The 26203-nt window shown below is 43.9% G+C and overlaps 2 protein-coding genes across 8 annotated transcripts in view; one reads left to right on the forward strand and one right to left on the reverse strand.

Moving 5' to 3' along the window:
• negr1 (neuronal growth regulator 1) overlaps positions 1 to 10955 on the reverse strand; it is a 378181-nt gene extending 367226 nt beyond the window's left edge. Inside the window, exon 1 of the mRNA XM_084010805.1 lies at positions 10951 to 10955. The gene's annotated coding sequence lies outside the window, so the exon portion shown is untranslated. The remainder of the gene's footprint in view (positions 1 to 10950) is intronic.
• The window catches only part of adgrl2a (adhesion G protein-coupled receptor L2a), a 90498-nt gene extending 65112 nt beyond the window's left edge, over positions 1 to 25386 (forward strand). For 2 of the 7 annotated variants that reach the window (XM_084010798.1, XM_084010799.1), the window contains 20 exons: positions 1180 to 1473; positions 2171 to 2274; positions 2809 to 2994; positions 3483 to 3521; positions 5488 to 5671; positions 6403 to 6525; positions 6957 to 7162; positions 7808 to 7981; positions 9282 to 9491; positions 10228 to 10448; positions 10998 to 11064; positions 14899 to 14990; positions 16345 to 16389; positions 16684 to 16710; positions 17385 to 17553; positions 17724 to 17852; positions 18586 to 18682; positions 20250 to 20378; positions 21070 to 21087; positions 23063 to 25386. In XM_084010798.1, coding sequence (XP_083866924.1) covers positions 1180 to 1473; positions 2171 to 2274; positions 2809 to 2994; positions 3483 to 3521; positions 5488 to 5671; positions 6403 to 6525; positions 6957 to 7162; positions 7808 to 7981; positions 9282 to 9491; positions 10228 to 10448; positions 10998 to 11064; positions 14899 to 14990; positions 16345 to 16389; positions 16684 to 16710; positions 17385 to 17553; positions 17724 to 17852; positions 18586 to 18682; positions 20250 to 20378; positions 21070 to 21087; positions 23063 to 23925 — 3377 coding nt within the window. In that variant the 3' untranslated portion in view covers positions 23926 to 25386. The remainder of the gene's footprint in view (positions 1 to 1179; positions 1474 to 2170; positions 2275 to 2808; positions 2995 to 3482; positions 3522 to 5487; positions 5672 to 6402; positions 6526 to 6956; positions 7163 to 7807; positions 7982 to 9281; positions 9492 to 10227; positions 10449 to 10997; positions 11065 to 14898; positions 14991 to 16344; positions 16390 to 16683; positions 16711 to 17384; positions 17554 to 17723; positions 17853 to 18585; positions 18683 to 20249; positions 20379 to 21069; positions 21088 to 23062) is intronic. The other 5 variants (XM_084010800.1, XM_084010801.1, XM_084010804.1 and 2 more) reach the window with 5 other exon arrangements.
• The last annotated feature ends 817 nt before the right edge of the window (positions 25387 to 26203 follow it).

Genomic DNA, 26203 nt, shown 5'->3' on the forward strand with positions numbered 1-26203 from the left:
CTTCGATGTTTTCACTCCCGGTTGTACCACTGACAACGACTGTGCTCGGTTCAAGCAGTGTAACAGCACCTCTTCACATTCCCTGCATGCTCTACAGGCAGCCTAATGGAGGAAATCAAAGTACTCAAATGCGATTAGATTCAGTGTGCACGTTGCATTCCAATCAGAGCTCTTTCAATTGATATAGCTTATCCTTTTAAATTCAACCAACAGATACTTTTTCCACCCCTGTGGAGGTCTCTTTTTTTTTTTTTTTGTACTTGCAGATTGATTGGAGCAGATTCTTATAAGATAGTTAGTGTTTTATCAACATTTCATCTATGCAGCTCCCTTATGTAAAACTTTTATGAAGTGTAATTGCAGCGCTGCCTACACTTCTCTGGCGTATCGCATGAAAAATGTCTTCATGTTTTTCCCCTCAGTGGCTCATGTTAAATGTAAGGAGTGCACTATTTTCTGCTTCCCCGGGACTGAAACATATTGTTTTTGCCCGGGGCATCGCATGAGTTACTGCACACCTGCTTTATCAGAGTATGAGTTGTAGCAAGAAACAACTGTAAAATGAATGTTCAGGCACCACGGCTACATATACAGGTTCTGTGTTAGTGAAATTTAATCAGCCATGCCACAAAAATCTCCCAGGCAAGAATGATTGCCAGGCAGGAGGATGTTACTGTAATTATTGTCTTGTTCGCTGCAGACTGAGTGCCTTGGATAAGCATAGTCAACGGGAATGCAAATACGCTTGTTGCACAAAGCACTTAGCAGCAATTTACACAACAGGACACTTGGATGTATAAGCATTACATTGTTGAACAGGTTGAGAAAAGAAATATATAAATATTAGTTACAGGGGGACACCTTTAATGTTTAATGGTACATGAGGGCATCTGCCCATCGGAAGGTCAAGGTTTGAATACCTGTCAAAGCAGCAAAATACTTGGTATGGTCCACATCGTGCGCCCCAGGCATGCTACGCTAGTTAGCTGACCTCACATTGCAACCGCAGGTCATACTCCTATTTGGTTTGTACTTTTATATTTGAAACCACAGCACTGCATCGTATTTGCATATGGACTGATAATAATATGTGTCCTAGAGAAAATCAAATTCCATAAATCACGGAGGTCCTAACGTTTCACTGAATTTAATGCCTCCGTACCCTCCGTCTCTCCACAGCTCCGGCGCTGTCAGAAGTCACCACATCCCCTCTGCCTCAGAAAACTACAACCACCACCACAACAACCACAGTGCACTGGGGTGTGGCCAACACTACCACCACAACAGGGCCCAGGGAGGGCACCAGGGGAGCGCCCAAGCCGCCTCCTGCGATCCCGCAGACGACTTCCCCTCCGCCCAGCGACTCCTTCCCTCTACCCGAGCGCTGCGAGGCCACCGAGAAGAGAGACATAATGTGGCCTCAGACCCAGAGGGGCATGCTCGTGGAGCGACCTTGCCCCAAGGGAACGCGAGGTAAACAGGGCTGCCTCTCTGCCTCGAGGGCCGCACGCGTGCTCGCTGCTTTCAATATGACCCGAGGCGTCCCAGGAGAACATCTCCGAGTTTGTTAGATGTGTCTGATAATCTTGCATACAACTTTTCCACCCCCCCCCCTCTTATCTATAAAGAGCATCGGTTGAAACAGGTGTTCAGGGATTCGGTGAAAGACAGTTTAGAATGCTGTTAGGTTTTAGCTGTGCCATTCCAGGTCGAAACATGATTTAGCAATCTGTAACGGCAGCATTGCCGAGGAGCAGGCTCAGCTGTTCCTCCTGCAGCTCGCTCGGAGACGTGCATCCCTCATTTGATTGTGTGTGAAATCGTGTTAGCGCTCAGAGTTCATCAGATGCGGGGATAATTAAGACAGGGAAAAATTGTTGCCACGAAAACACGAGCGAGCTGTTGGAAATATTCCCTCTATAATTTTTTGCAGAAAGGAAGTTGATGACTTTGCGTGTTGGTGGTTTACTGTATTCATCAATTTCACTTTAATTTGTTCCGATGACAGCGTTCAAACAGTCCAGACGAGCACAGTGGGAAACAAAAACAAAATATACTCCAGGGATGATGTTTCTGCGCGCACACACAAGCAGACATGTTATGGCTTCATATTCCAACTTGATTTGACTTGATTAAACTTGACTTATTCTGGCCTTGTTTTCCCTGTCAGGCACGGCCTCTTATTTATGTGTCCTCTCCACTGGGGCTTGGCACCCGAAGGGCCCTGATCTCAGCAACTGTACCTCCCACTGGGTCAACCAAGTAGCCCAAAAGGTTTGTATGAGCTCTGCCTCACTGGTTTCTAAGTGGAATGTGTTTCTTAAAAACACAGACGGGGGGTTGACAAAATAATGGAAATTCATGCTTTTTTTTTTCTTGCAAAGCGGGGGTGAGATTTGAATGAAAGCATCATTTATCAGCTATAAAGTTGGTGTGAAAATGAGGACTTTGATATGTGTCTTTTCAGAAATCCACAAAAATAATTGCTAAGGTACAGACAATGTGTTAAAACTGAAGAATTGGAATAGGTCAAGGAAAATGGTGACAGTCAATAAAGCACAGACAGAGATGACATGCATGAACTATATATTAGTGGTAGCAAGCAGCTCTCTGTTTCTTAACTTGCCTTCAACTGCCACCATGGCAACTTCTCCGATGTGGAGAAAACATGAAACCCCCTTTTCATAACCGGCATTTCAAGGACTCATTCAAGTGTGGTTTGATGACAGAAACAGGGCTCTACAGAAAACCCTCCCGAGTCTGTCTTCTTGCATTCCTGTGAACATTACTCACTCTCTCCCCCTGCAGATCCGCAGCGGCGAGAATGCGGCTAACTTGGCCAACGAGTTAGCCAAGCACACCAAAGGCCCCATCTTTGCCGGGGACGTGAGCTCCTCGGTGCGCCTGATGGAGCAGCTGGTGGACATCCTGGACGCTCAGCTGCAGGAGCTCAGACCCAGCGAGAAGGATTCTGCAGGACGGAGCTTCAACAAGGTAAGCACGTCAAAAACCTGCGTCGCTTAAGGCGCGATGTTTAATTCCCCACTGAGTCTCTCTCGCTGCATTTGTCTTCACTGAGTGTAATGACAAAGTAGTATGTACAGTTTCTTTGTCACCTTTAGCCTGCCTTTTCTTTCTCTTTATTATTTTCTGGAAAGACAAAAAACAGTTATACTCGCATGGATCAGAGATGTGTTTTCATGGCAGTACATTGGTGGTATATATGGATATGGTATTGGCCATAATTTGGCTCTTTTAAATATAATGTGCTTTGAGGAGAAATGCAGCATGTGATTAAAATGTGAGAACACCTCCAGGTAAGCAGGTCAGCGGTACATGAGATGGGGAGAGGCTGCTCATATAGTAGTTAGTTTCCTTGTTTCTACAGAGCGTTTATGCAAGCTCATGATCTTGTGCAAATTATGTGTCTCTATTTTTTTTTTATCTTGTTCTTTTTCTTTTCTAATTTAAAAAAAAAAAAGCTTCAAAAACGAGAAAGGACATGCAGGGCATACATGAAGGTACTGGAGCAATGCCTCTGCCCGTTCTGCTTGCTGCCGTCCCCTCCTCTCTCCCTGTGCTACCGTATATACGCCCCAGCACAAGTTCAGCAGCATGCACCCTCCTGCATTGTCATGTGCTCCCTCCTCCCTGTGCTTTCCTGCTTTTTTTTTTTGAGTAATTGCCTTTACACACAGACACAATCGTACCTAAAGTGCTTTCTAAAGTCAAAGTCATGTCCAATTACAAAAGGTGGCTTCTTTACATGGATGTGTCTCTGTGTCCCCCCCCCCTCCCCCACGTCAACAGCGATGGTGTATTTTGTTTTTCAGTCTGTTTTTCCCCCTATTGTATGTTTTCTAAGTGTTTACTCAAGATTGCACGTCTGGATGCATAACACCACAACTCAAACAAACATCCTGTTCTTACATCCCTCTCATTATTCATTTGCTGAAGGATTTGCTGCTTTGTTAAATTTATTTATTTTTTTTATTTTTTTTGCTCTTACTCTGGAGCTCCATTCAATACAAAAAACCCCCCCCCTCCTGAATATTGCATCAAACACGGCCCCCATTCTGCCTCTACGCTTATTGTAGAAGCAGAGAGGGGGCTTCTGGCACAATATCACCTACTTCCAAGGTGCAAGGAGAAGGATTTATTCAAATCTGTTTCTTTTTGTATTCTTCCAAGGACCATCACCTGGCCTTTCACTGCATGTTAAGTAAAAAAAAATGTGGCTCTTGTTTCACAAGGACAAAGGTTTTTAGGTCACAGAAGTCATTTGTTTCATAAATTAACGGTGTAAATCGTCAGGTCTATCTGGTTAATAGGGTTAGCCGGGCCAAACTATTTTCCCCCTTCCTTTGAATGCTTTCAGGTTGGGTTCATACATCAAAGTATTTTGGCCATATATATCCCTCAACCATTAGGGGGATCAGCGTCCTCCACCTGCCAACAAAGTCACCCCCCCTCAATCCAAATCTCTCCTTTGGGAGGGTATTAAAATGGATCGAGCTAATTAGCCAGTCAACAGCAGTGCGCTCATAAAAAGAAAAGGAGGGGGGGGGGCACATGTATGTAGTCACACCACCTCCCCAAAAATGTCCCATCATCGTTCTCAACGTCACAGCACGTGGATGTGAACTCATAGGAAGCGATGGCGTGATAGAGGTCGCGCCGGCATTTTATTTGACGAATGACAACACGAGAGGACGTGGGACGCAGATGGCTGAGTCAGCAGTATCTGACATGTGCCATACTTGACGCAACATCACTATAGCTGCCCCCCAACCTCTCCACCAGCCGTCGCCGCCATTGATTACCAGATTAGACACATTGATTATTTCCTGAAGAAAAACCCGCCGTCGTCTGGATCCCACGCCCAATTTATCCGCTGCCTATCCTCAGCTGTTCCGCCGGCACAAAGCGCGAGGCTGAAACATGAAGGATACGATTCAATTAAACTGAAATTGACAGATTTCGTTTTGTTTTGCACACATTTCCCTCTCCCTTTTTTTTATGTTTGCAGAGACTTTTTGTGCAGTAAAGTATCTGCACTTGAGGACAAATTGACTGAAGGTCGAAAGTTAAAGAAAAACACACTTCTGCGTGCCAAATGTTTTGTTATTACAGAACTGTAATGGAGGACAGCTTTTTGTATTATTTACTTTAATCAGGCCATTTCTTCATGCTGCTATTGGACGGAGCTCGATACGCTGTGATTGTCTGATGCGGCGTCCTGCAAAAGAAACCAAATCAATACAGATGCAAACATAATTTCTTTCCTCTTCTGTGAATGTCTGCAATTAATCAATGCTGTCACAAGTACAACCAAAAACAAACGTCCTCCCAGATGCGATGCTTCAGCACAGCATTTCATCCATCTCGGTGTCTGCACGTCACTGCTTATGCTTGCGTGAAATCCTGAGTTACTCAAGTGGCGTTGTGTTTGTCTGTGTGTTTATCCGTGTGTGTGCTTGGACACAGGCCATCGTGGACACGGTCGACAACCTCCTGAGACCGGAGGCCCTGAAGTCCTGGAGAGACATGAACAGCACGGAGCAAACGCACGCCGCCACCATGTTGCTGGACACTCTGGAGGAAGGCGCCTTCGTCCTCGCCGACAACCTCATGGAGCCGGCCATTGTCAAAGTCCCCGCCGACAATATAAGTAAGTAAAGAGCTTGTGGTAAGCAAATGACAAGAGCTTGTGATTGATGCAAGCTCGGTTAATTTAATTACTTTCAATTCATTGAGAGAGTTGCTCTTGTTAAAGGAAAACAAGGCCGCCACATAAAAAAAGGGCTTTGTTTTCATAATAAGCGTTTAAACCTCCGGGGGAAAAGAAAAAAAACAACGCATATTAGGTTTAACGAGTCGCTTACTGACAAAGTGATGAATATCAGACAATTAAATAGACTGGATTCTCTGATTGTGCGCTCAGTTTATAAATGTATGCGTCTAGACCTTGTAACTCTATACATTAATGTGAACATTAGCCTGCTGTGGAGTCAGAAAAAATACATTTGTTTATCCACATCCCCCTCCTCCCGTTTCCCTGTGTCGTTAGGCCATATAAGGGAGGCTTTTTTTTCTTCCCCGCAGTGTTGTTTTGTTTATATTAGTAAGTCTTACAAGGGTGAAATCATCACGCCGTGATTGACCTTTTTATTGTTCAGCTCAGCGTCACAAAGATGTAGCGTTTGAGCCGTTAAGACGTCCTTCGGTCTGTGCCGACGTTTCCGTTCTCGGAGAAATATGAGGAAGAAAACTTTCCATCAATATTCTCCACTGTGGCGTTTTTATGCCCTTGTGTCTGAGTCTGTAATGACAAATATCCTATTCTCTTGTCCTTTCACCCTCCAACACGAAACCCTTCCTCTGTCTCTCTGCACCTGGCAGTCCTCGATGTGTACGTACTCAGCACGGATGGCCAGGTCCAGGATTTTAAATTTCCACAATCCAGCAAGGGCGGTATCTCAATCCAGCTGTCAGCCAACACCGTCAAGCTCAACAGTCGGACCGGTAAGCTCTTTCAAACACAACCGAAAGGAACGAAAGAAGTAGAAACTTGGCCCGAAAGATAGTTCTGCTAAATCTCTGAGAATTGAAGTGCTTATTCAATAAGTGTGTGTGACTTTTGTTCCTGTGAATTTAGTCGAGGAGTCTGTATTAGTGTAACAGCACAACAAGGGAGTTTATCTCCAAAACTCCAGGCCTTGTGATTTTAAGAGCTTTCTGTCTCTATCTCTCACTAATCTTTCACTCATTCTCGCAGTTCCTTTGTTGAATATTTTAAATGGAATTACATCGGCGTCAAGGAATGGAGTGTTTAAATATTTTTTAGTCCTCTTTTGTCACCGCAGCTTTTTATTTCTTTCTTCCTCCATTGTCTAAATTGTGTCTGGAAAACTTTTCTTTTTCCAACTCTCTGATGTCTTTCAATAATTCTGCAGGAGTCGCCAAGCTGGTTTTTGTGCTCTACAAGAATCTGGGCCAGTTCCTCAGCACGGAAAACGCCACCATCAAGATGGCCAACGAGGCGTACGGCCGCAACGTGTCTGTGGCTGTCAACTCCGACATCATCGCTGCCTCAATCAACAAAGAGTCCAGCCGTGTATTCATTAACGACCCGGTGATTTTTACCCTGGAGCACATCGACGTGAGTCTCCCCCGCCGGAGCGAATGGAGAGGTCATATTAAAAAACACCGGGAGGGAACATCCAGGGTAGACAGAGATCTGCAATTTGAATTGTAAATGTCTGGCTAGGTCAGTCGGCAGTTTATTTAAGTCATTGAACATCAAATTAAAGGAGTCTTTAGAACCTAAGTGAATTCTTAATGAAAACTAATTCTTTAATCAACATTGGGATATAAATGATACCCATTTTCTTTTATAGTGGGGGAAATTAACTCCTAGATTAGCCGTACAATCTAGGATGAAATTACTGGAGCACCAATTATCTTTCGTCTTTTAAAGTTGTCACTGGAGTTCCCAGAGGGCCGTGCGTGACTCCATTCTTTATCAGAGAAAATTGTGCAATTCCAAAGACACGCCGTCAAACAATTATGCCTCTCTGTTATTAAGGCCTCGGCTCTGCTTCGGTTGACTTGGCAAGCATGTGCCGAATGATATACAACATATGAATTGCTTCACGAGAGCCGTGAAGTGAGAAATCCTCATCCGTATCAGTGCGGAAAAATACTTTGTATGAGTAGGGGGTAAATGGCCTCTGTGTTCTACATGTACTTCAATTTCAGGCAGTCAATTATTTGGACACTTAACCATATCTCTTGTTATCTGTAGATTGAGCACTACTTCAACTCCAATTGCTCCTTCTGGAATTACTCTGAGAGGAGTATGATGGGCTACTGGTCCACCCAAGGCTGCAAACTCCTGGACTCCAACAAAACCCACACCACCTGCTCCTGCAGCCACCTCACCAACTTCGCCATCCTCATGGCACACCGCGAAATCTCGGTACGTTTCACCAGCGACCCAGAAATCACACACTCGGCTCCGTTTGTAGGTTCAGACGGCAATCTTACAAGATTACAGCAATCACTGTCTGGATCGGAGAGAAGATACGTGATGTTTGTTGCTCCACTGTTTTCTTCATTGGCAGCTTGATTTTATAGAACAGGCATCACGTCTCCACCGCAGCAAACTGGAGGCTTTCCCTAAAAAAAATACTTACCCTGAAGAAACAAGTGTGTAGACTTTATTAAAATAAAGACTTAAAGTGTTTTGGTTTTTCCCTAAACTGAAGCAATGTCCACTTCCATCCCAGATAACAGCAAATATGAGCCAAACAGGAATTATTTTGCTTCTCGGTTTGATTTTTAAAGGCTGAAGAGGTGAAAGTATACTTCACAAGAAAGAAAATAGATTAAAGTCAGAATAAAATAAACATCATTTATTTTGTTAGTGGCCCTCTCAGATATATCTTTGGGCCCCTTCGGAGTTGGGAACCTGTTTTTGAGGTATACAGTTGAAGGATTTGGCTGTCTTGTCTGTCCCAGTGGTAGAAGATTTATGGGACGGGGAGATACGGAACTTTTTGGCTTTCTTTTTCTTTTTCAAGCACAAATAGTAATTTTAAGGTCACATAAATCACTCATTTGAGATGAATATAAAACGGAAGAAAGAACATGTTTCAAATATTCATCGCAGAGTTGAGAGTAGAGCCCGACCGATATATCGGAGGGCCGATATTAGCATTTTCCAAACTATCGGTATCGGCATTAATAATAGCCGATAAATTAATATTTTAAAAATAAAATAAAAACGGACGAAACACCCTTATAGAACTGAACAGAATTTGTCTCCAGTCTTGTTCGAAGTTATATTTATGAAGCTTACCAAGTCTTTTAATACTGGTAACTTTGTGTTTGGTTGTTGTTGTTATTGTGTTTTTGTTCAAAGGACTTTAAGTTTTATATCTTAAGTTTGTATTTTTATACATTTTATTTATCAGAACTTTAATATATTTTGATGTTCCTCTGTTCCGTTGTGACAATAAAATAAACAAGTTTATTTTAAACTGCATTATTATATTATTTTAGTGAAGACTCATAAATAACTACAAATAACTAATGTTAGGGAAATCTGTTAATATTTTGTTACTCGTTTCTGAAAATATTGGCCGATACATCGGAGTATTGGATTTTTAAATCAACAAACATTTGTATCGGTATCGGCCTTCAAAACCCTTTATCGGTCGGGCTCTAGTTGAGAGAAAAACAAACATGTAATTCGCCGGCTCTTCTGTGTCTTCCAGGTTAACGACAGAGTGCACGAACTGCTCCTGACCGTCATCACCCGAGTCGGGATCGTGGTGTCCCTCGTCTGCCTCACCATCAGCATTTTCACCTTCTGCTTCTTCCGGGGCCTGCAGAGCGATCGCAACACCATCCACAAGAACCTGTGTATCAATCTCTTCATCGCCGAGTTAATATTCCTAATTGGTATCGATATGACGGAACCCAGGGTAAGCTGGAACGATCGCACCCTATTGATTTGGGTTTGATTTATTCTCTCTCTCTCACTTTATCTCCTTTCACTCCCCCCGAAAAACAAAACAAAAGACCCTCTCAGAGTGAAATGGATGAGACGTTGAGCATTGTTTGTTTCTAACCTTCTCCACTTGTCCCCGACATGACATGAGTGGGACAGCACCATTAATATAGATTATTAAGAGGCCACGTCTTCCACTTGACAGCTCTTTTTTCCCTCTTTCCCTTAAAGCCACTGTTGCCATGGCTGACCCGGCGTCCATACCATTTTTTTTATCTTTTTTTTTTCACTTACATTTTCTCAAAAAGCACAAAAACGTTTTTCCACGTGCAGCTGAGCTGTGAGATTAAATCTACTAACTCTAACCTTACAATACAAATGGTATTTAAATTTGTGCCGTGCTGATGGAAAGCTAAACCTGTGCGTTGTCAGAGCCCATGTGGTGAATGAATATTCATTACTTTTTTTCATCAATTTCCCTGAATGAGTGAGGCAGCGGCGCTGTCTTTTCAGTGGGTTTTAATAAAAGACAGGGTATATGATATACAATTTTCAATAAAGAAAGTGCTATGCCGATTCCTCTTTGGAAGTTGTTAAATCACTTTTGTACAAGTTAATCCAAAAAAAAAAAATCCCTATTTTATAGAAACCGTGATCACATTTGTTATCCTTGTTTTTCCTTGAATACTTTGATTGTCGTTCTCGCTCAGATCGGATGCGCCATCATTGCGGGGATCCTCCACTTCTTCTTCCTGGCTTCCTTCTCCTGGATGTGTCTTGAGGGGGTCCAGCTGTACCTCATGCTCGTGGAGGTCTTTGAGAGCGAGTACTCACGCAAGAAGTACTACTACGTGTCTGGTTACCTCTTCCCCGCCATCGTGGTCGGCGTCTCCGCTGCCATCGACTACAGGAGCTACGGGACCAAGAAAGCGTGAGTGCAGCTAGAAATCCTTAGAAATGCAAAGCAGCGACCTGCAGAAGAAGAAGAAAAAACATCTTCTCATCATTTCTGTCAGACTACACCAAAACAGTGGAGCTGCTTTTTGCCAGGGATGGGCAGCTGTTCAATTTTTTATGTCATTTGAAAGTGGCTGACAGACTCAACACTGTGGTTTCCGGGGGGGGCTACATTAATGCCTTTCTGCTTAAAGACCCTCCTGTGACCTCTTGTTTGTAAATGCTCCCTTAAAGAGAAGAGCACTGTGCCGAAAAGGCTTTTACGTAGATTAATGGCCGTGTCTCAGTGCAGGCCCAGCCATCAGGAGGGGCTACACGGGGTCGTCCCTCTGGTTTCTACGGCTTTAATGTTCAACCTGTGACAGGAGCGTTTTGAAAGCGCCCCAAGTTAAATATTGACTAGAAAATTAACACTTAATGTCATCATATATATAAAAAATATATATTTCTATCCATTAACATTTGGTCACAAAGTATTTTGTTGCCGTGTGCCCAGGCTGAAGTGTGTGTGTCTCTGTCATAGGTGCTGGCTAAGTGTGGACAATCATTTCATATGGAGTTTTATAGGACCCGTCACCTTTATCATCATGGTAAGCTGCTTTATTTTTACTTTGAATACTGCCGACTGACACGGTGAGGACGGGGCTGAGGGGTGAAACACATAAACGCAGTATGATGGTTGACCTGAAAGGGAAGAAGTCGGCAGGATTTCTGCTCTCCGGTGATGACAGGTTAATTTTAGCGCCAAAGACGAATTTCCAGGGAATCCGACGATCCTGCCTGCCTCTTACCACCTGACAGGGATCAGGATTTGTTAGTCTACTTTAACCCCGCTTCCATGCAATTCCCTTGAAGTCTCACATTACATTACAGACATCACCTAATGGCCTTCCAGTTACACTTTTTTATGATAAAGTAACAAAAAAAACGAAGATAAATCACATCCGTCTACTTTTGTGTTTGTCTGGCTACAGTAAATAGCAGACAGTGTTGGGGAGAAGAAAAAGCAAAGGCACCTCTCTGTTTGGTCAAGGACCGTCAGGGGTGAAGGACATATAGCATATCGTAATGACATATGTCCCATTGAGCCATGCAATTATTTACTGGTCATGACATTATTATCTCCTGCTCCATCAGAGAGGCTCAGAAGAATGAGACCTCAGGGAGTCTTCCCTCCCTGCACAAAAAGAGGAAATAGCAGGTGGTGCTCCTCAGATATATCCTCTCAGCCCACCGCCGCGTGTATTGCTTTGCCCTCGTGCGCACCAAGGGATGAGGAAGCTCTGCAAACTTGTCCTGCCGCTGTGCGAGGAGAGCGGGTGGTATTTGTTCAGCGCTGTGTTCATTATCCGGCGTAATGGTCGGTAGTGTATCTACAGATGCGGTGACCTCTGTTGAACATCAAACTGACACTGAAAATATGCCGGAGAGAGGGGGCACCCATGTCAACGTTCAGCAAGTCTCCGCGCGCCATCGGCAGACGGCTAGCAGCTTTGGAAGTGAAGACATAGTACTGCTCTTTGTCTGTGTGGTAACAGAATAGATAAAAGGCCATTCTGCTCACTGGACTGTGCATCACAGTTTTCTCAACAAAAAAAGAAACATTGCCACTCACATTTTAAAAATGGAGGAGGAAGTGCACGGACCCGACAGCGGGCCGCTTGGATTGGAACGTCCTCGAGTAAATGGTGAAATTCCAATTATTTTTTCATTGATTATGTTTTTCCTCTCCCCACACCCAGCTTTGAACGTGTGAGCTTATAATTGAGGGATCGCTAACGCCGTATTAAAACAAACACACATTTCTCCCCGTCTCAGCAAATGCTCCGTCAGCCACATAGGAACGCGTCGCCTCTCCCCTAAATTGGGCCCTCGTTGTTTTCCCAATCGTGTGTTGCATCCGTAACGATTTGCATGAAAAATGCTTCTGCGGTGGAAACGCCCGATGAGCATCCCGGTGGTGATGACCGGAGAGATGGAACCATGACCCTGTGAGGAGCTAATGTATTGTAGCAGAGCTAATGTGTGACAGGAATGGGGTTTTGCAGCACTGACTCAGGCATGGCGCTTTGCTCCTCTGATTCTGTGCAACAATTGACTCAAAAAGACAAAGTACTGTGGAAAGGGGCATCTCAGGGGAGCATGCTGGAGCAAGGTTTGTCTACACCATCCGTGACCCTGGTTTCTCTACAAATTGGCTTTGTCCTTGTCAATGAGGCAGAGGGAGAGGAGGAGGAAAAAGAGCAAGCAGCACACGAGCAAGAGAAAAGCAAGAGAAAGCAGTGCTGCTCCGGCTCATGTCTGGATCCCCGCTCGACACCCGAGCCACGCTCGTGCCAAATAACATTGGTTTTGACCTAGGGTGGTCATGCTTTTTTTTTTCTCATCCTTTTGTTTTAGTCCTCCGCCTTTTCCTGCTTTTCTTGTTTTTGTTTTTTTTATTTCCTCTGCTGGCAGAAACAGGCCCTGAATACTGACTGAAAACAAAAGCTGGTGGAAGGCATTTAGATCCTTGTTCTTTGACAGAGGTTGCCCTGTCTCTGGGCACGGGGGGTATTAGCTCCATGAAAGGGGAACATGGAAGTAATGAGTGGTGGGGGAAGCCATTAGTATGCTTGAGATAGCTTCAACACAAGGCCTTTTGGATCATGACACGTCGGGAGCAGTTCTTATCATCCGGACAGCTCCATCTGCACCTTTAATATTTTATCCCCAGCAGTTCATTTAGAGTTCAGTGTGTACACACACAGTCCACTTTGGTGAAATAAAAAAAAAAAAAAAAAGCTTTCTCCCCGGTCCCAGTGTGGCGAGGTGCTTCTGCATGGCTTGCAGTGGTGATTCAGAGACAGAGTGAAGGATGGAAGCAAGGCGACTTCACCGGAGCAGAGGGGTTCCCCCAGGAAGGGCTGTGAAAGCATGTTGGTGGGGGAGGGAACATGTGCCGTGCTGCTAGGTTACTTTAAAGTACTGTGTCCCGCTCCTCTGTCTCATTGGATCCATGTCACCACTCCAGGCTGTGTGAAAGGCTTTTTTTTTTTTCCAGAAGTCTTCGCCCTCCTCGCCCCCTCCCCCCACCGTCTGACTCACGGAGGTGGCTGATAGAAATAACGGCTGATAGCTGTGAAACAAGACATAGTTTCAGTGTCGTCTGTGATATAAAAGAAGGTTCACGATTCATGATCCTCCCCCCCCCCTTCTCCTTCTCCGTCCCTCTCCTTTTACTGCCGGGTTATTGTGAGCGGCTCCGTGAGTTGATTGCATGTGGAGGGGTGATGTATTGATCACAGGCAGTCTTTTGATCGCGCCGTGCACCAGAACACGGACAATTTCTGCTCAAGAGTGAATGGTCTGAGTTCAGCTCGCAAAGGTCATTCATTTATCTCATGGCCATCGGTCTGGCAACACATTTCCCTTTTTTTTTTTTCCCCTTTCTTTTCTTTCTCCTGCCAATGTTTTGCTGCTCCAAAGATAACGACATTCCACCAGAATGCACTGTTTATAAGGCTCACCTGAGAAAAATCAAAGCTTCGGTTATTGCAAATGTGCTCACGAGCACAAGCTGCCGTATGTTTGAGCGCTCCCGATCCTTTGATATGCACGATCGGAGATACACATTTCAAGATATTCCTTGACATTACTCGTACATGCCTGGCTTCAGTTCGATTCCTCGGCTGCGAGCGCACGCACATGCTGTGTCAGGGACTGGCTTGCCTCTAAAGAAATGTTTTTGAAGTAGATTCTTCGGAGCGGCTCCGGCCCATCCAGCCTTTGTGTCTCTGAATCACAGTATTGATTTTTTTTCTTAAGGTACTGAATAAATGCGCTCAGAAACACAGCATATAGTATCCTTGTCCCAACCTGATATGTGCCACATGCTCCCTTAAGATGTAATACATGAACACAAGCAGCCAAAGTCCATCTCTCTCTCTTATACATCCGTCCACACACGAGAATCGAACAAAATATACCATGTTCCCTCCAGCCTTTTGTAGCTGGTTACACCTTATAATATTTCACTATGTGCATAAAATGATATGCGGTTGTTTTGTACAACACGAGGGTCTCTCATTTCTCCTGGCTACATTTCATTCCCTGCTGACTTTGCCAGACTGCTGCTGCGTGGCTGTTTCTCTCTTTCTTTCTATTTTTTTTTTTTTTTTTACTGTGATGGATTTTAATGCATTTCCATGCTCTTATTGATATAGAATGACACTAAATTTGGCGCCAGTCGGCCCCGTCTGAGACTGGCTGGAACGATAGATGTTTATTGGATTAGTCTGTGGACATGCAGAGATTTGAAGGCTCTCCTCTTTTAATGCTTATAGACAAATTAACAGTTCTCCCCCCCCCCCCCCCCCCCCCCCCCCTGCTGTGTCTTGCGTCATGAATCATGTATTAACACTGCCATTACTCTGTTTTGACAGCTCAATCTCATCTTCCTGGTCATCACAATGTACAAAATGGTGAAGCACTCTACCACCCTGAAACCAGACTCTAGCCGACTGGAGAATATAAAGTAAGTAAAGGGTCATGTGCTGAACCCCCGCATTCTCCTGCTTATCAGCAATTTAACACTGGTGTTATTCTAACACCACCCCCAGGAAAGCTAAGGCTCTGTTACTCTTGAGGTAATGATTTTTTTTTTTTTAATGATTCATGGGAAAAATGCATGAGCTCGCCTCCGAGCCATATTTCAATACTGGACGAGGAAGTGACATTAGATACGTTTATTTAGATCTTTCTTCAGTTTGAAATGATCCACATCAGAAGGATCCACCAGTGGAATTAATTATTTGCTCTCTCGTGATTTTGCATGTTCCACAGATTTTTTTTTTAATGAGACTTTTGGCTTGACTTAGCTGTCATGATTACTACACAGGCTTTGTGAGTCGTCTTTTCAGTCCTTTGTTGTTTCGCTCCAAGCCACGAGCCGCAGGATTGCTCCGGCATGACACGCACACTCATCACTCTACGGCTGCAACTTAACTATGCGCCGTCCGCTCCGCTAGGGTGGGGTACGGTGGAACAGCTACCATGTGTGTGTGCCGCTGGAACATGTCAAACCTATTTTTTTTTTTTAAAGATCCCAGCGTCTAATCCCAGAAAAGAAAAAGAAAAATGCCTTCCCTACTAAACCGCCACCACACGACCACCACTCCACCAATCCCCTTCAAGTCGAGGCTTTCTGATTCGCCTCAACAATTATGACATGTTCTGCTTTGGGAAGGAAAATAATGTTTTTCTGAAGCACTAATTGTTTTGTTTTGGGGCTTTTTTTTTTCACTTGTGTGAAAACAGCATTTATTGCTCTTTACTGCAGGCTGAATCTCAGGGCCTCTTCTATTTGGGGGTTGTACGGTTTTGTTGCTCCATGTCAGTCTGCACCGCTGTATCACACATATATCAACCTCTGACACTCTGCGTAGGAGCGGCGGTGGGCCTATTTCCATCCAGTGTTTGTTATTTTTCATTTGTCCTTAATGAATGTGTGCAACGTTGCAGCACTGTGGTCAAACTGCAATCAGGAGTCAGAAAAGTTCCTTTTTAGACTTCTGGCTCCATTTGCCACGGACCACTTCCTTATCAAGGAAACCACATTTGACTGAGCGCGGTGGCTTTCAACGTGGTGTGCGTTTGCACTCGGATGAAATGATTTCTCTTAGACTTGTTTGTACAGCAGAAATACATTGTTAGCGTGTTTCCCTGTGCTCATTTTTCTTTGTTTATTTCCGTGCCACGGTCTGGTCTGAAAAGTCCGCTTGGCACCAGTGTCATTGCATGTTGCATGTGAAGGCAAAATTAACGCACATCCTCTCCTTTCTCTTCTCCTGTCACTCGCCTCCTCTCTCTGTCCTGCGATTCCACACCAGTAATTATCGCGTTTGTGACGGCTACTATAATACAGATTTGCCCGGGTAAGCTTCTGCTATATACCTCAGATAATTTTATTTTTCCACCCACACAACACCACCCACGCATACAATAGCATAAATGCAAATCCAACCACAGACAATCTGCTCTGACCGAATGCTGTACGCAGACTTTTTGTAATTGAATCACCAACAAGAAAAACATAAAAAGTCTCCTGTCGGATTTCATTGCCTCTCGTGATTTCCCCTGGATCAAAAGTTGACGATATGGTAGAATGACGACTAACCCACGCTCTGATCTAATTGTGTTTCTCTCTTCCTGCTTATCATGCTCTCTAGCTATGAAGATAATAAAAGGTTTATCAAGTAAGGACCTGTTGCCCAGAAGTCTCCTCTCCAACTTGTAGTTTATCCTCTCTCCTCGTTTATTCTCTCACTCCTCTTCTGTCCTTCTTTTTCTGTCTTTCGCCGGCTCATCGTCTCGCAAACTGCAGGCCTCCCCCATCCAGTGTCTCTGTGACTTTCACCGTGTCCATCATGTTGGAGTCCAGTGTTGTTGTTTGTGTGTTTGAGCGCTGACCTTTGACCGCTGCTGGTGTCTGAAGGCTCCGCAGGACCTTCACACACGAGGCGGGGAACCTTTTTTTCCTTCCTTGAGCTCTTTCCACATCTGCTTGGTTCTCCAGCTCTGACAACACACACACTAGATTATTAACACGTACACAATAGTATTGAATGCTTTTTTTTTAACGCTGTGCTTTCTGGTTATGCTGTTCTGTAAGTTCTAACACATAAACAGTTATTTACAGAATACCAGATCAAGGTTTTACCTCCTTCATGTGTTTGATGGTGTGGTGTGGATGGAGGGGAAAGGGTTTGTGAGGATGGCATAGGTGTCGTTTGTCATTTTATTGTTTTCTTCTCACCTGGTTTACAGCTTCTTTCCTAGTTTTTCCATAGCTCATGATCCTCTCAGATCTCTAAAAGCCTCTCATGCGGATTCGTCCTCTCCTTGTGTGTGTTTTTCTGCCCTCCTTCAGATCCTGGGTCATGGGTGCCTTCGCTCTGCTGTGTCTGCTGGGTCTCACGTGGTCCTTCGGCCTCTTCTTCATCAACGAGGCCTCGATTGTCATGGCGTACCTCTTCACTATATTCAACACCTTCCAGGGAATGTTTATCTTCATCTTCCACTGCCTTCTCCAGAAAAAAGTAAGTGCTCAAAGACGAGGGAGGTATTTTTTTTATCTTTCAAGGTGAATTTGACCGGACCTTTGCATCAGTGCCACGTGCTGATATGAGGAGCAAACAGGATCGTGGCTAAGTCGTATGTAAAAACAACAATGCACTGTAGGTCAACACGCGGCTGTTTGCTCACGCAGGTCCGTAAAGAGTACAGCAAGTGCTTCCGCCACACGTACTGCTGCGGAGGACTGCCGACCGAGAGCTCCCACGGCTCCGCCAAGACTTCCACCACACGGACCAGCGCTCGCTACTCCTCTGGTACACAGGTAGACCAGCAGCTTCATACAGCGTTTCCTGCACAGACACGCTCATTTACATCGTTATGAATCCCCCCCCCCCCCCAAAACGTTTTAAAGCGGTCGCTCATGAGAATGTACTTTCGTCATGAGCACGACCAAGAAAATGCACAAGGTGCATTTTTTAGCATCGGAGGCAGATCGAGTGACACAAACATGATGCCACATTATACAAAGCAGCATCTGCTGTACTGCATGAGTACCTCTCTTCTGTTCTGCCCCCCTTTAGCACTTGCTTTTATCTTTTTTTCTCACTAACGTCATGTGCATGGGAAATAGTACTGCACTGTCTAAAGAGCATTGCAAGCACATTTTACTGCGGGGAAAGCCGAAATTGCAAAAAAAAAAGAACAAAACAAATATATTTGCTTTATCCCTTTCTTATTAAAGTATATTAGTCCTTAGTAGGCAATACTTCCAGATGTTCTGTGCTTACCGAGAAACATCTCTATTGTACTTTAACCTCCAGCCTTAATCAAGGCTGGAGCCCAAGTCGCTCAAAAGTTAACTTCCATTAATTAGTCTTTAAAGACGCATGCAGAGGAAGTGCGCATTAGTTCTGCCCTTCGCCTCACTGCATACCAGGACGCACGTGAGCAGTGGTGAAGTCAGTATCATGTACATAGGAAATAAATGAAAGTTGATCTGAAAGGTGAGCGGGCTTGTTCAAAGTCCTAATGAATGTCCCTTGTTGACCTGACAGAGTCGTATCAGGAGAATGTGGAATGACACCGTAAGAAAGCAATCTGAGTCCTCCTTTATCTCAGGTGACATCAACAGCACCTCCACCCTTAACCAAGGTCAGTTCACACCTCATGTCTCTCCACATGCACACCTATGCACAACATTTCATCATCCAGCTTAAAAATACCTCCTTCAAGTTCCAATGATCTCACACTGCCGTGGAGGATCCTAATCATAATAAATGCCTTCAGCTTGAAAAGACAGAGCAAAAAAAAAAGATGTGGGCCCTTAGTCTAGTCTGCCTGTTCTGCCAACGAAGGATTACAAAAATCCGTCCTCAAATACTCCGTGCGCCGTCATCCTGGCTGCTAACGTCAGTCTTAAATTGGGGCAAGGCTGGTAGAGCGTTTTTTTTTTTTCTTTCTTTTTAATTTAAGTGCTGGCTGTCTAAAGTTCATACGCAGGCTCAGGGGAAACATAGACAAAACTAAAAACAGGGAGGGGGGGAAAAATGTTATTTCAGGAAAATCTTAACATGCAGAGAGAGGCCATTTGTCGGCTGGCATGTAAGGTGACCTCTGTTACTTTACAGGAGGATTTATGAGCGAGGAAGAGAAAAAAAAACCTGTCATTTATTATTTAGCTTGAGCACAAACATGATGATGAGAAGATGATGTTCAACTCTGACTGACCTGGAGTGCTTAGTGTGATGTTAGGCTTTCTGCTGCCTTTGAAATGGCTTTCCAAGCATGCGAGGGAAGAGCGGGTTTACACAGAGGTGGTTTAACTCCGCTCCCTCCTCTGACTCCTGTCGCTGTCGCTCTTTGCCTTCCCTTTTCTTTTCTTTTTTTTCGCTATCACTTCACACAAGGTAAAACATTACACCCAGGGCTCCGCAGCACGTTTTCGACTCGCCAATACAGCCGTAACAAAACAAAAGTAGGACTTTTTCTTCCCCGCTATCGGTGCCGTTTCCTGGAGATGTTAATGTAAAGGTTGGATATTGATCACTCCGGGGTGTAGTCGCCTAGTTACCCTGGAGAGACAGTGCACTAAAGGAGGACTCTATCTCCTGGAAGCACTTCCCTGTCATTAAAAACATCCCTGGAGACTTCCCAACATGACAGATGGCATTTAACGCAGGTGATAAATGGCAGTGGAAATACCTCAGATCCTTAAATCTCACCGCAAGCTGGGGGCAAAAAAACTCAACGTAACATGAGGGTTGGAAAGGAAAGGGCCACATTTGAGTCTAAATAAAGAGTTTGATAGAAAAAAAACTTGGAAGGATTCTGCCCCACGAGGAGATGTTTGAACCTGGTTCAAACAATGAAGTTCTGAATCAGCTATAACGAACAAAATGGGTTAAAAAAGTTTTTAAATGAATGTTTATGAATGACCAGCAAACACACACAATTAAAGATGAAAAAAAAGATGTTAAATGTGAGGACGGCCTGCAAAAAAAGTTGAATCTCTTTTGGCACACGGTTGCGTTTTCAAACTTTCAACAGCATTCTGGACTTAAAAATAAACACCCTAGATTCAGATGTTTGAGGTTACACCACGCGCCTCAGAAGACGGAACTTTGCTGGAAACCTTCATCCTTTTCCTCCATGAAACTTTCAATCACTTGTCAGTTGACTGCGCCGAAACTTAACTCCCTCTTCTGTCTCGCCACTCCAGGAATGACCGGGAATTATCTACTAACAAACCCTCTTCTTCGACCACAAGGCACTAACAACCCTTATAACACCTTACTGGCCGAGACAGTCGTATGTAACACCCCCACGGCTCCAGTGTTTAACTCGCCAGGTGTGCTTACTTAATACTTTCACCTGTATTCAGGCTTTCCTCTCTCTCTCTCTGTCTCGCTCTCTGTCTAGTTGAGTATACAGCGGGCCGAATGAACAGCAGGCTGTTCTGCAGTATCGCCTTTCCTTCTGAATCATTGTCGCCCAAACACACAGTGTGCGCATGTTTCCGTGCAGAAGCAGAGATCCTCGTCTCGACCCGCCCTCTGTGCTCTCACGTTTCTCTTATCCAAACTCTGAACGGGACATAATGATTCAGATGGGGAGGAGATACGGCATGTTCTGCCTCCAGATAGTGTAAACAGTGGTACGGACCTGAAGCTGTAGTGTAAACCACATGATTGTTAAGATGTATGCTCCTGACTTTGTCAGGTGATTTGTTACTTTCTGTGTTTTAGAGGGAGCTTTCCCCTTAAAACGTGTTAAAGTGCAATCCAAATCTACGTCGCTCCATGCAGATCGACCTAATGCAACTTCCGCATTACACCGTCTGCGTATAGATGATTCGGTGATCGCTGATACACCCAAAAAGTATATATTTTTTTCCAAAAATCACTATATCTCATTTGCACATGGCATTTAAGCATATCACACTGTGAAGTCTGTGCTGCAATTATGTGTGCTCTTCTATTTTGATACTGAACTGGCATCTTCTGTCATGTTTTGTGCTTTTCCCCTGTGCTTCCCTCTAGTGACCTACAGAGAGACAAGTATGGGAGTAAAACTTAACTTTGCCTATCAAATGTAAATTTTTTTCAGCATGCTTATTAAAAACAACCAAAACCCTGGCACAATCACTTGGTTTATTTTTAGGCCATTAACACACACTCAGTGAGCAAGTGGTTCACAAAATTACCCCCACCCAAATTTTACCCTAATCTGAAAAAAAAACAAAAGATTTAACTCGTCTTTTTTGAAGAAATCTTCCAGATTCTGCTTTATCACAAATGCCCATTACTCTGCTTCTCTCTCTTCTGCTTAATTTGTGATTATTTCTTTTAACAAAAATGTGTTTGCTTTTTTTTTTATTATTTTTTTTCGGGCAGACAGGAGCATTTATTAGAAAGGTTTCTTTTTTTTCTTTCTTTTCTTTTCTCCCAAAATGTCTGTCCTCCCGTGGCATTTCGGCAGCCTCGGTGTCCAGTAGTATTCCCCTCACACCTTCCCAGACAGCACCTGTCTGGACACTAAATTGCCTCCTAGCAGGCACAAACACATGGATGTCATGGCAGCAGCTGTTTGATTTTCCCTATTTCTCTTTTTTCCCACAACTGTCTTGCCCTTCCCCCCTAATTTTCCAATAGGCTCTGTAATAAACTGCACTTTTAACACGCCTCCTACAATCCCAATGACTCCCTTTTTTTTTGGACAAATACAAACGCTGCTGTAGAATATCCCATTAGTCTTCATCTTAATTTATTATGTTCTTTTTTTACATCTGTTGTCCTTCAAGGAGGCATGTTAGCTTTAGCAGAGCACATTTTTTTCCTTTATCTGCTCTCTCAATCACGGCATAGCTAATATTTATCCCTTTTTTTCGGCTGTTTTCTATGACCTCCATGCTTTGAGACATTCCTAACATGACCTCTGCAGCGGCTGTGTTATTCTTGAGCTGTTCTGCTAGTGACTGGGGTCTCACTGGGAACTGTCACTGTGACGGATGCCAAGTGCTGGGCTTTGGGCAAGCTCTGACCTTTGCCAGCTTTGGGTACACAAGCTGCCAACTAATAGACAGAAAGTGGACCAACACAAGAGGAAAAACGAGGGAAAAAAGAGAGAACATCGACACACACAAAAAGTCGCTATTGGCTAATCCACAAAAAAAAAAAAGCTATTTGATGCTTTTTTGTTTTCTTTGCTGAACCCTTGCTCTCGCTAAGTTGCAGTTAAGACTTTTTTTTTTCTTTACGTTCTGTTGTTCTTTTGAGTGATTTCTTCTTCATGTTACAATAAATCATTTTACTTTCTTTTGTACATCAGCTGCTCTTAGACCAGATAGCCTGAGCAGACAGACATGATGTGAGTTGTCTAAAGTGAGTCTTTTCACCTGCTGTGTGTGGTGATGGTGGAGTGCTGCTTGTGGGCTCCCCTTGTAGTGAGAACAAAGATGGCTGTCCCATGTTGATACATGACTACTTTCCCTCTCTGTCTGTGTCATCTTTTCCCATCTCTGTCCTTTTTTTCTTTCCCTTGGCACATCCAACCTATTAGTTGCTAGAAAAACCCGTAAGTGTTGTAGCTTGCCCGTTTGTGGCTTCATACTTGTGGACATCTACTTTTGCCCGGTGTGTTGTGATGGTGATAACTGTTCCAGTTTGTTTTTCTTAATGTTGTTTGGGATCTTTTTCCATCGCTTTGTCACTTTTGTGGCAAACTTAAAAAAAAAATATTGTGAAGCCATTTTTAAAAAGGGAAAATCTAAAAATGTATGTGAGAAAGTAAAATGATTTGTCATTGCAAATATATCATACATGCATATATATATGTGTGTGTGTGTATAAATACATATATAGTATGTTAAGGATTGTGCCTAATTAACGGATTTAAGGCATGGCTGGATTTGAGTTTTTATGTGAAACTGCATCCTAAACAGCATTAAACCTTTGCCCCTATATAATATCTACTGTGTGATGGTTATGGCTGTTGACTAATGTGAAATCCCCTCACGTCTCCCTCTCTTTCCAGGGCACTCACTGAACAATGTGGTGAGGGATACAAGTGCAATGGATACTCTACCGCTAAATGGTAACTTTAACAATAGCTACTCACTCCGCAATGGGGACTTTGGCGACAGTGTGCAGGTAGTGGACTGTGGCCTCAGTCTGGACGATGCTGCCTTCGAGAAAATGATCATCTCCGAGTTAGTACACAACAACCTGCGTGCCTGTAACAAAAGCCACCACCACCAACAGCAGCAGCAGCAACAGCAGCACCACAGTTTACATCACCCGCCCCACCATCAGCAGCCCCCGCAGTACCACCACCACCACCACACGGAGCGGGCTCCGCCCAAGGTGACGGTGGTAGGCGGCAGCAGCAGCAGCGAAGACGACGCCATCGTAGCCGACGCCTCCTCCTTGGTGCACGTGGGCGACGCGGTGGGTCTCGAGCTGCACCATCAGCAGGAGCTGAAGGCGCCGCTCATCCCCCAGCGGACTCACTCGCTTCTGTACGCGCCCCAGAAGAAGGTGAGGACCGATGGGGGAGTGGAAACCTTTGTCAGCCAGCTGACGCCCACCAACCCCGATGATAGTCTGCAGTCCCCCAACAGAGACTCCTTGTACACTAGTATGCCTAATCTGAGAGACTCTCCGTACCCGGAGAGCAGCCCCGACACGGTGGAGGACCTGTCCCCCTGCAAGGGGAGCGAGAGCGAGGACGTTTACTACAAGAGCATGCCTAACTTGGGGGCTGGCCACCAGCTCCAAGCCTATTACCAGATAGGCCGAGGGGGCAGCGACGGTTACATTATTCCTATCACTAAAGATGGCTGCATCCCTGAAGGCGATGTACGGGAAGGACAGATGCAGCTAGTGACGAGCCTCTAGATGTAGGCTATTTAAATCATCCCCGAGCCGCTGCCTGCCCTCTTGCAGCCCCGACCTCTTGGAGGACACACTGGTGAAGGGAAGGGAAGTGTTTTATTTTTGAAGAGAGCCAAGGAGCCCCGTCATACACACTAGGCATTTACAAACCCTCCTCCTCCTCCTCCTCGTCCTCCTCCAGCTGCATTGCAACCCCCCCTCCAGACATGCCACTCTTCCTGCCTTCCCTGCAGACCAACAGACTTGGTGCACAGCGATGGCAGTGCAGAGTTTCAATGAGACTGTACATACAATGCAGAGTTAAATTTCAATTTTAAGAGACAAGCCAACTATGTATTTAAATGTGCTGCTGCTGTTGAATAATTGAGAAAAATTTAAGGTACGAAAATAATAAAAAAAATAATAAAAAAGACAAAAAAATAAAAAAAACAACATTACTGGCTACATCATATCAGCAATTTTCCCGGTCAAAAGGTTGTACATACACTCCCCAACATCCTTGTTAAAGCCTGTTTTTGTTTTTTATTGTAAACAAAACGACACCCCTGGACCAGGATGTGGACTCTGTTTGTAAAATGTTCCCAATCAGACTGAAACAGGAATATAAGGTCCCGGCTGCCCAGAGTCGCTCTCTCCGTCACCATGAAGTTCGGATTGTATAACCACTAGCAATCAAGCCCCTGGCCTTATATTTTCTCAACTGTACATTGAACTGTTGTCAAGGAAAATGGCTAAAATATATATTTTGTCGTATTGCTAGTGTAAGATAAAAAAAAAATGATGGGAAACCGTAAAATATGAAGAAAACCTTTTAATTGCGAAATTTAACGTTTGAAAAACTATTGTGTAGAAGTTGCACATATGTTATACAGTGTGTTTATGGTTCCAACACTTCATCCATGGTAGTATGCTTGAACGTAAAGGCTCATGAAAAGAAAGGAGGATTCAACAAATTACAAAGATGCATTATCACTTTTTTTCCACTTGTGAACAGTGTTTTTTGCTTAATGAGTTCCATTGATATCGCTCATTGAAATATGTCCATTTGATTTTGCCAAAGTGGCATTAACGTCAGTAGAATGGGAATCCAGAAGCCCACTTACAGTGATTTATGCATTGCACATTTTTATTTTATTTTTTATTTTTTGTGTAATTCTGAATGAGCTAGATCTTTTTAACAGTGTGATGGGCAACTGATATGAAATCAAATTCTTTTTGACAATAAAGTTTCTATCATATATGTAGTTCTTCTGCCTGGGTTTGGACATTTTATTTATTAAAATCTTTCCAAAAAATAAATGGGAAAATGTGTGAATATTTTCCAGCACTGGTAGACATGCTGTACTGTAGCTCATGTTTTTTTAATGTAAACATGTTACCAAGGGGCTCATCACTTAAGACTGATGTAAAGTTCAACACTTGTATAACAAATAAAATAAATGTGAGATTTTTTGTCAAATGCCAGTTGCTTTTTAATGGTTTGTGTTTTTGGTACTATTTCACAAAAAAAACAAAAAAAACAGGTTGAATTATTTTGCTATGGACAAAATCTACTTTTGACTCAGGTTATAAGTAAGTCCCGAGCACCTTGAAAGGTTCAAATGGTGAATTCTGTTTTTATGGGGGATTTATTTGCTTTTTTTATTTTTTTATGTTCTGCTTTTTCTTCAATCGCTGCAGAGTAGAAAGAGCTCATTTCACCGTATGTGTTAGAGAAGCCAAATCTTTCCATGTGATTCAAAGATAAGCAACTCAGGTAGGAAAACTGCATTGTAAATGTTCCTCTGTGTGGTTGTAACACTAATAAAGGTTCGAAAAAATGACACTGGTTCACAGCATTGTCCCCTTAGTATATCATTGAATGCGTGCTAGGCACCATTAAAAACGCCATGGCGCTCCAGAAGTGTGGTGAGATGTTGGCGTTAACGCCCCGTGGGAGTGGAAACGTGTCCACGGACCTAACAAGGGGTCAATGTTACACTCGGCTGCGGTTGTGGAAATATATTACATGTAATATGTCCGAGTGTGACACGTATTTGCTCTAATTAATGTCTGCTGCTGCCGAAGCCCCTCGGTTCCTCGTGTGCTTTATGCCTCAGGTAATGCTAATTTACGAAGCATTTTAATACAACGGCAGTCGAGGCGGAGTGACAGCTCGCAGCAGGGCGGCTGGAAATTGTGCTGTTTACCATTTGGCGTTGAAGGAAATGACTCAGAACTTAGCAAAAAACAAAATGCACTTTATGTCAGAGCCGGTGCACATAATGCTGTGTGGGCTGCG

The sequence above is a fragment of the Eutrigla gurnardus genome (assembly GCF_963514095.1).
Source record: "Eutrigla gurnardus genome assembly, chromosome: 6".
In the NCBI taxonomy this organism is placed as follows: Eukaryota; Metazoa; Chordata; class Actinopteri; order Perciformes; family Triglidae; genus Eutrigla; species Eutrigla gurnardus.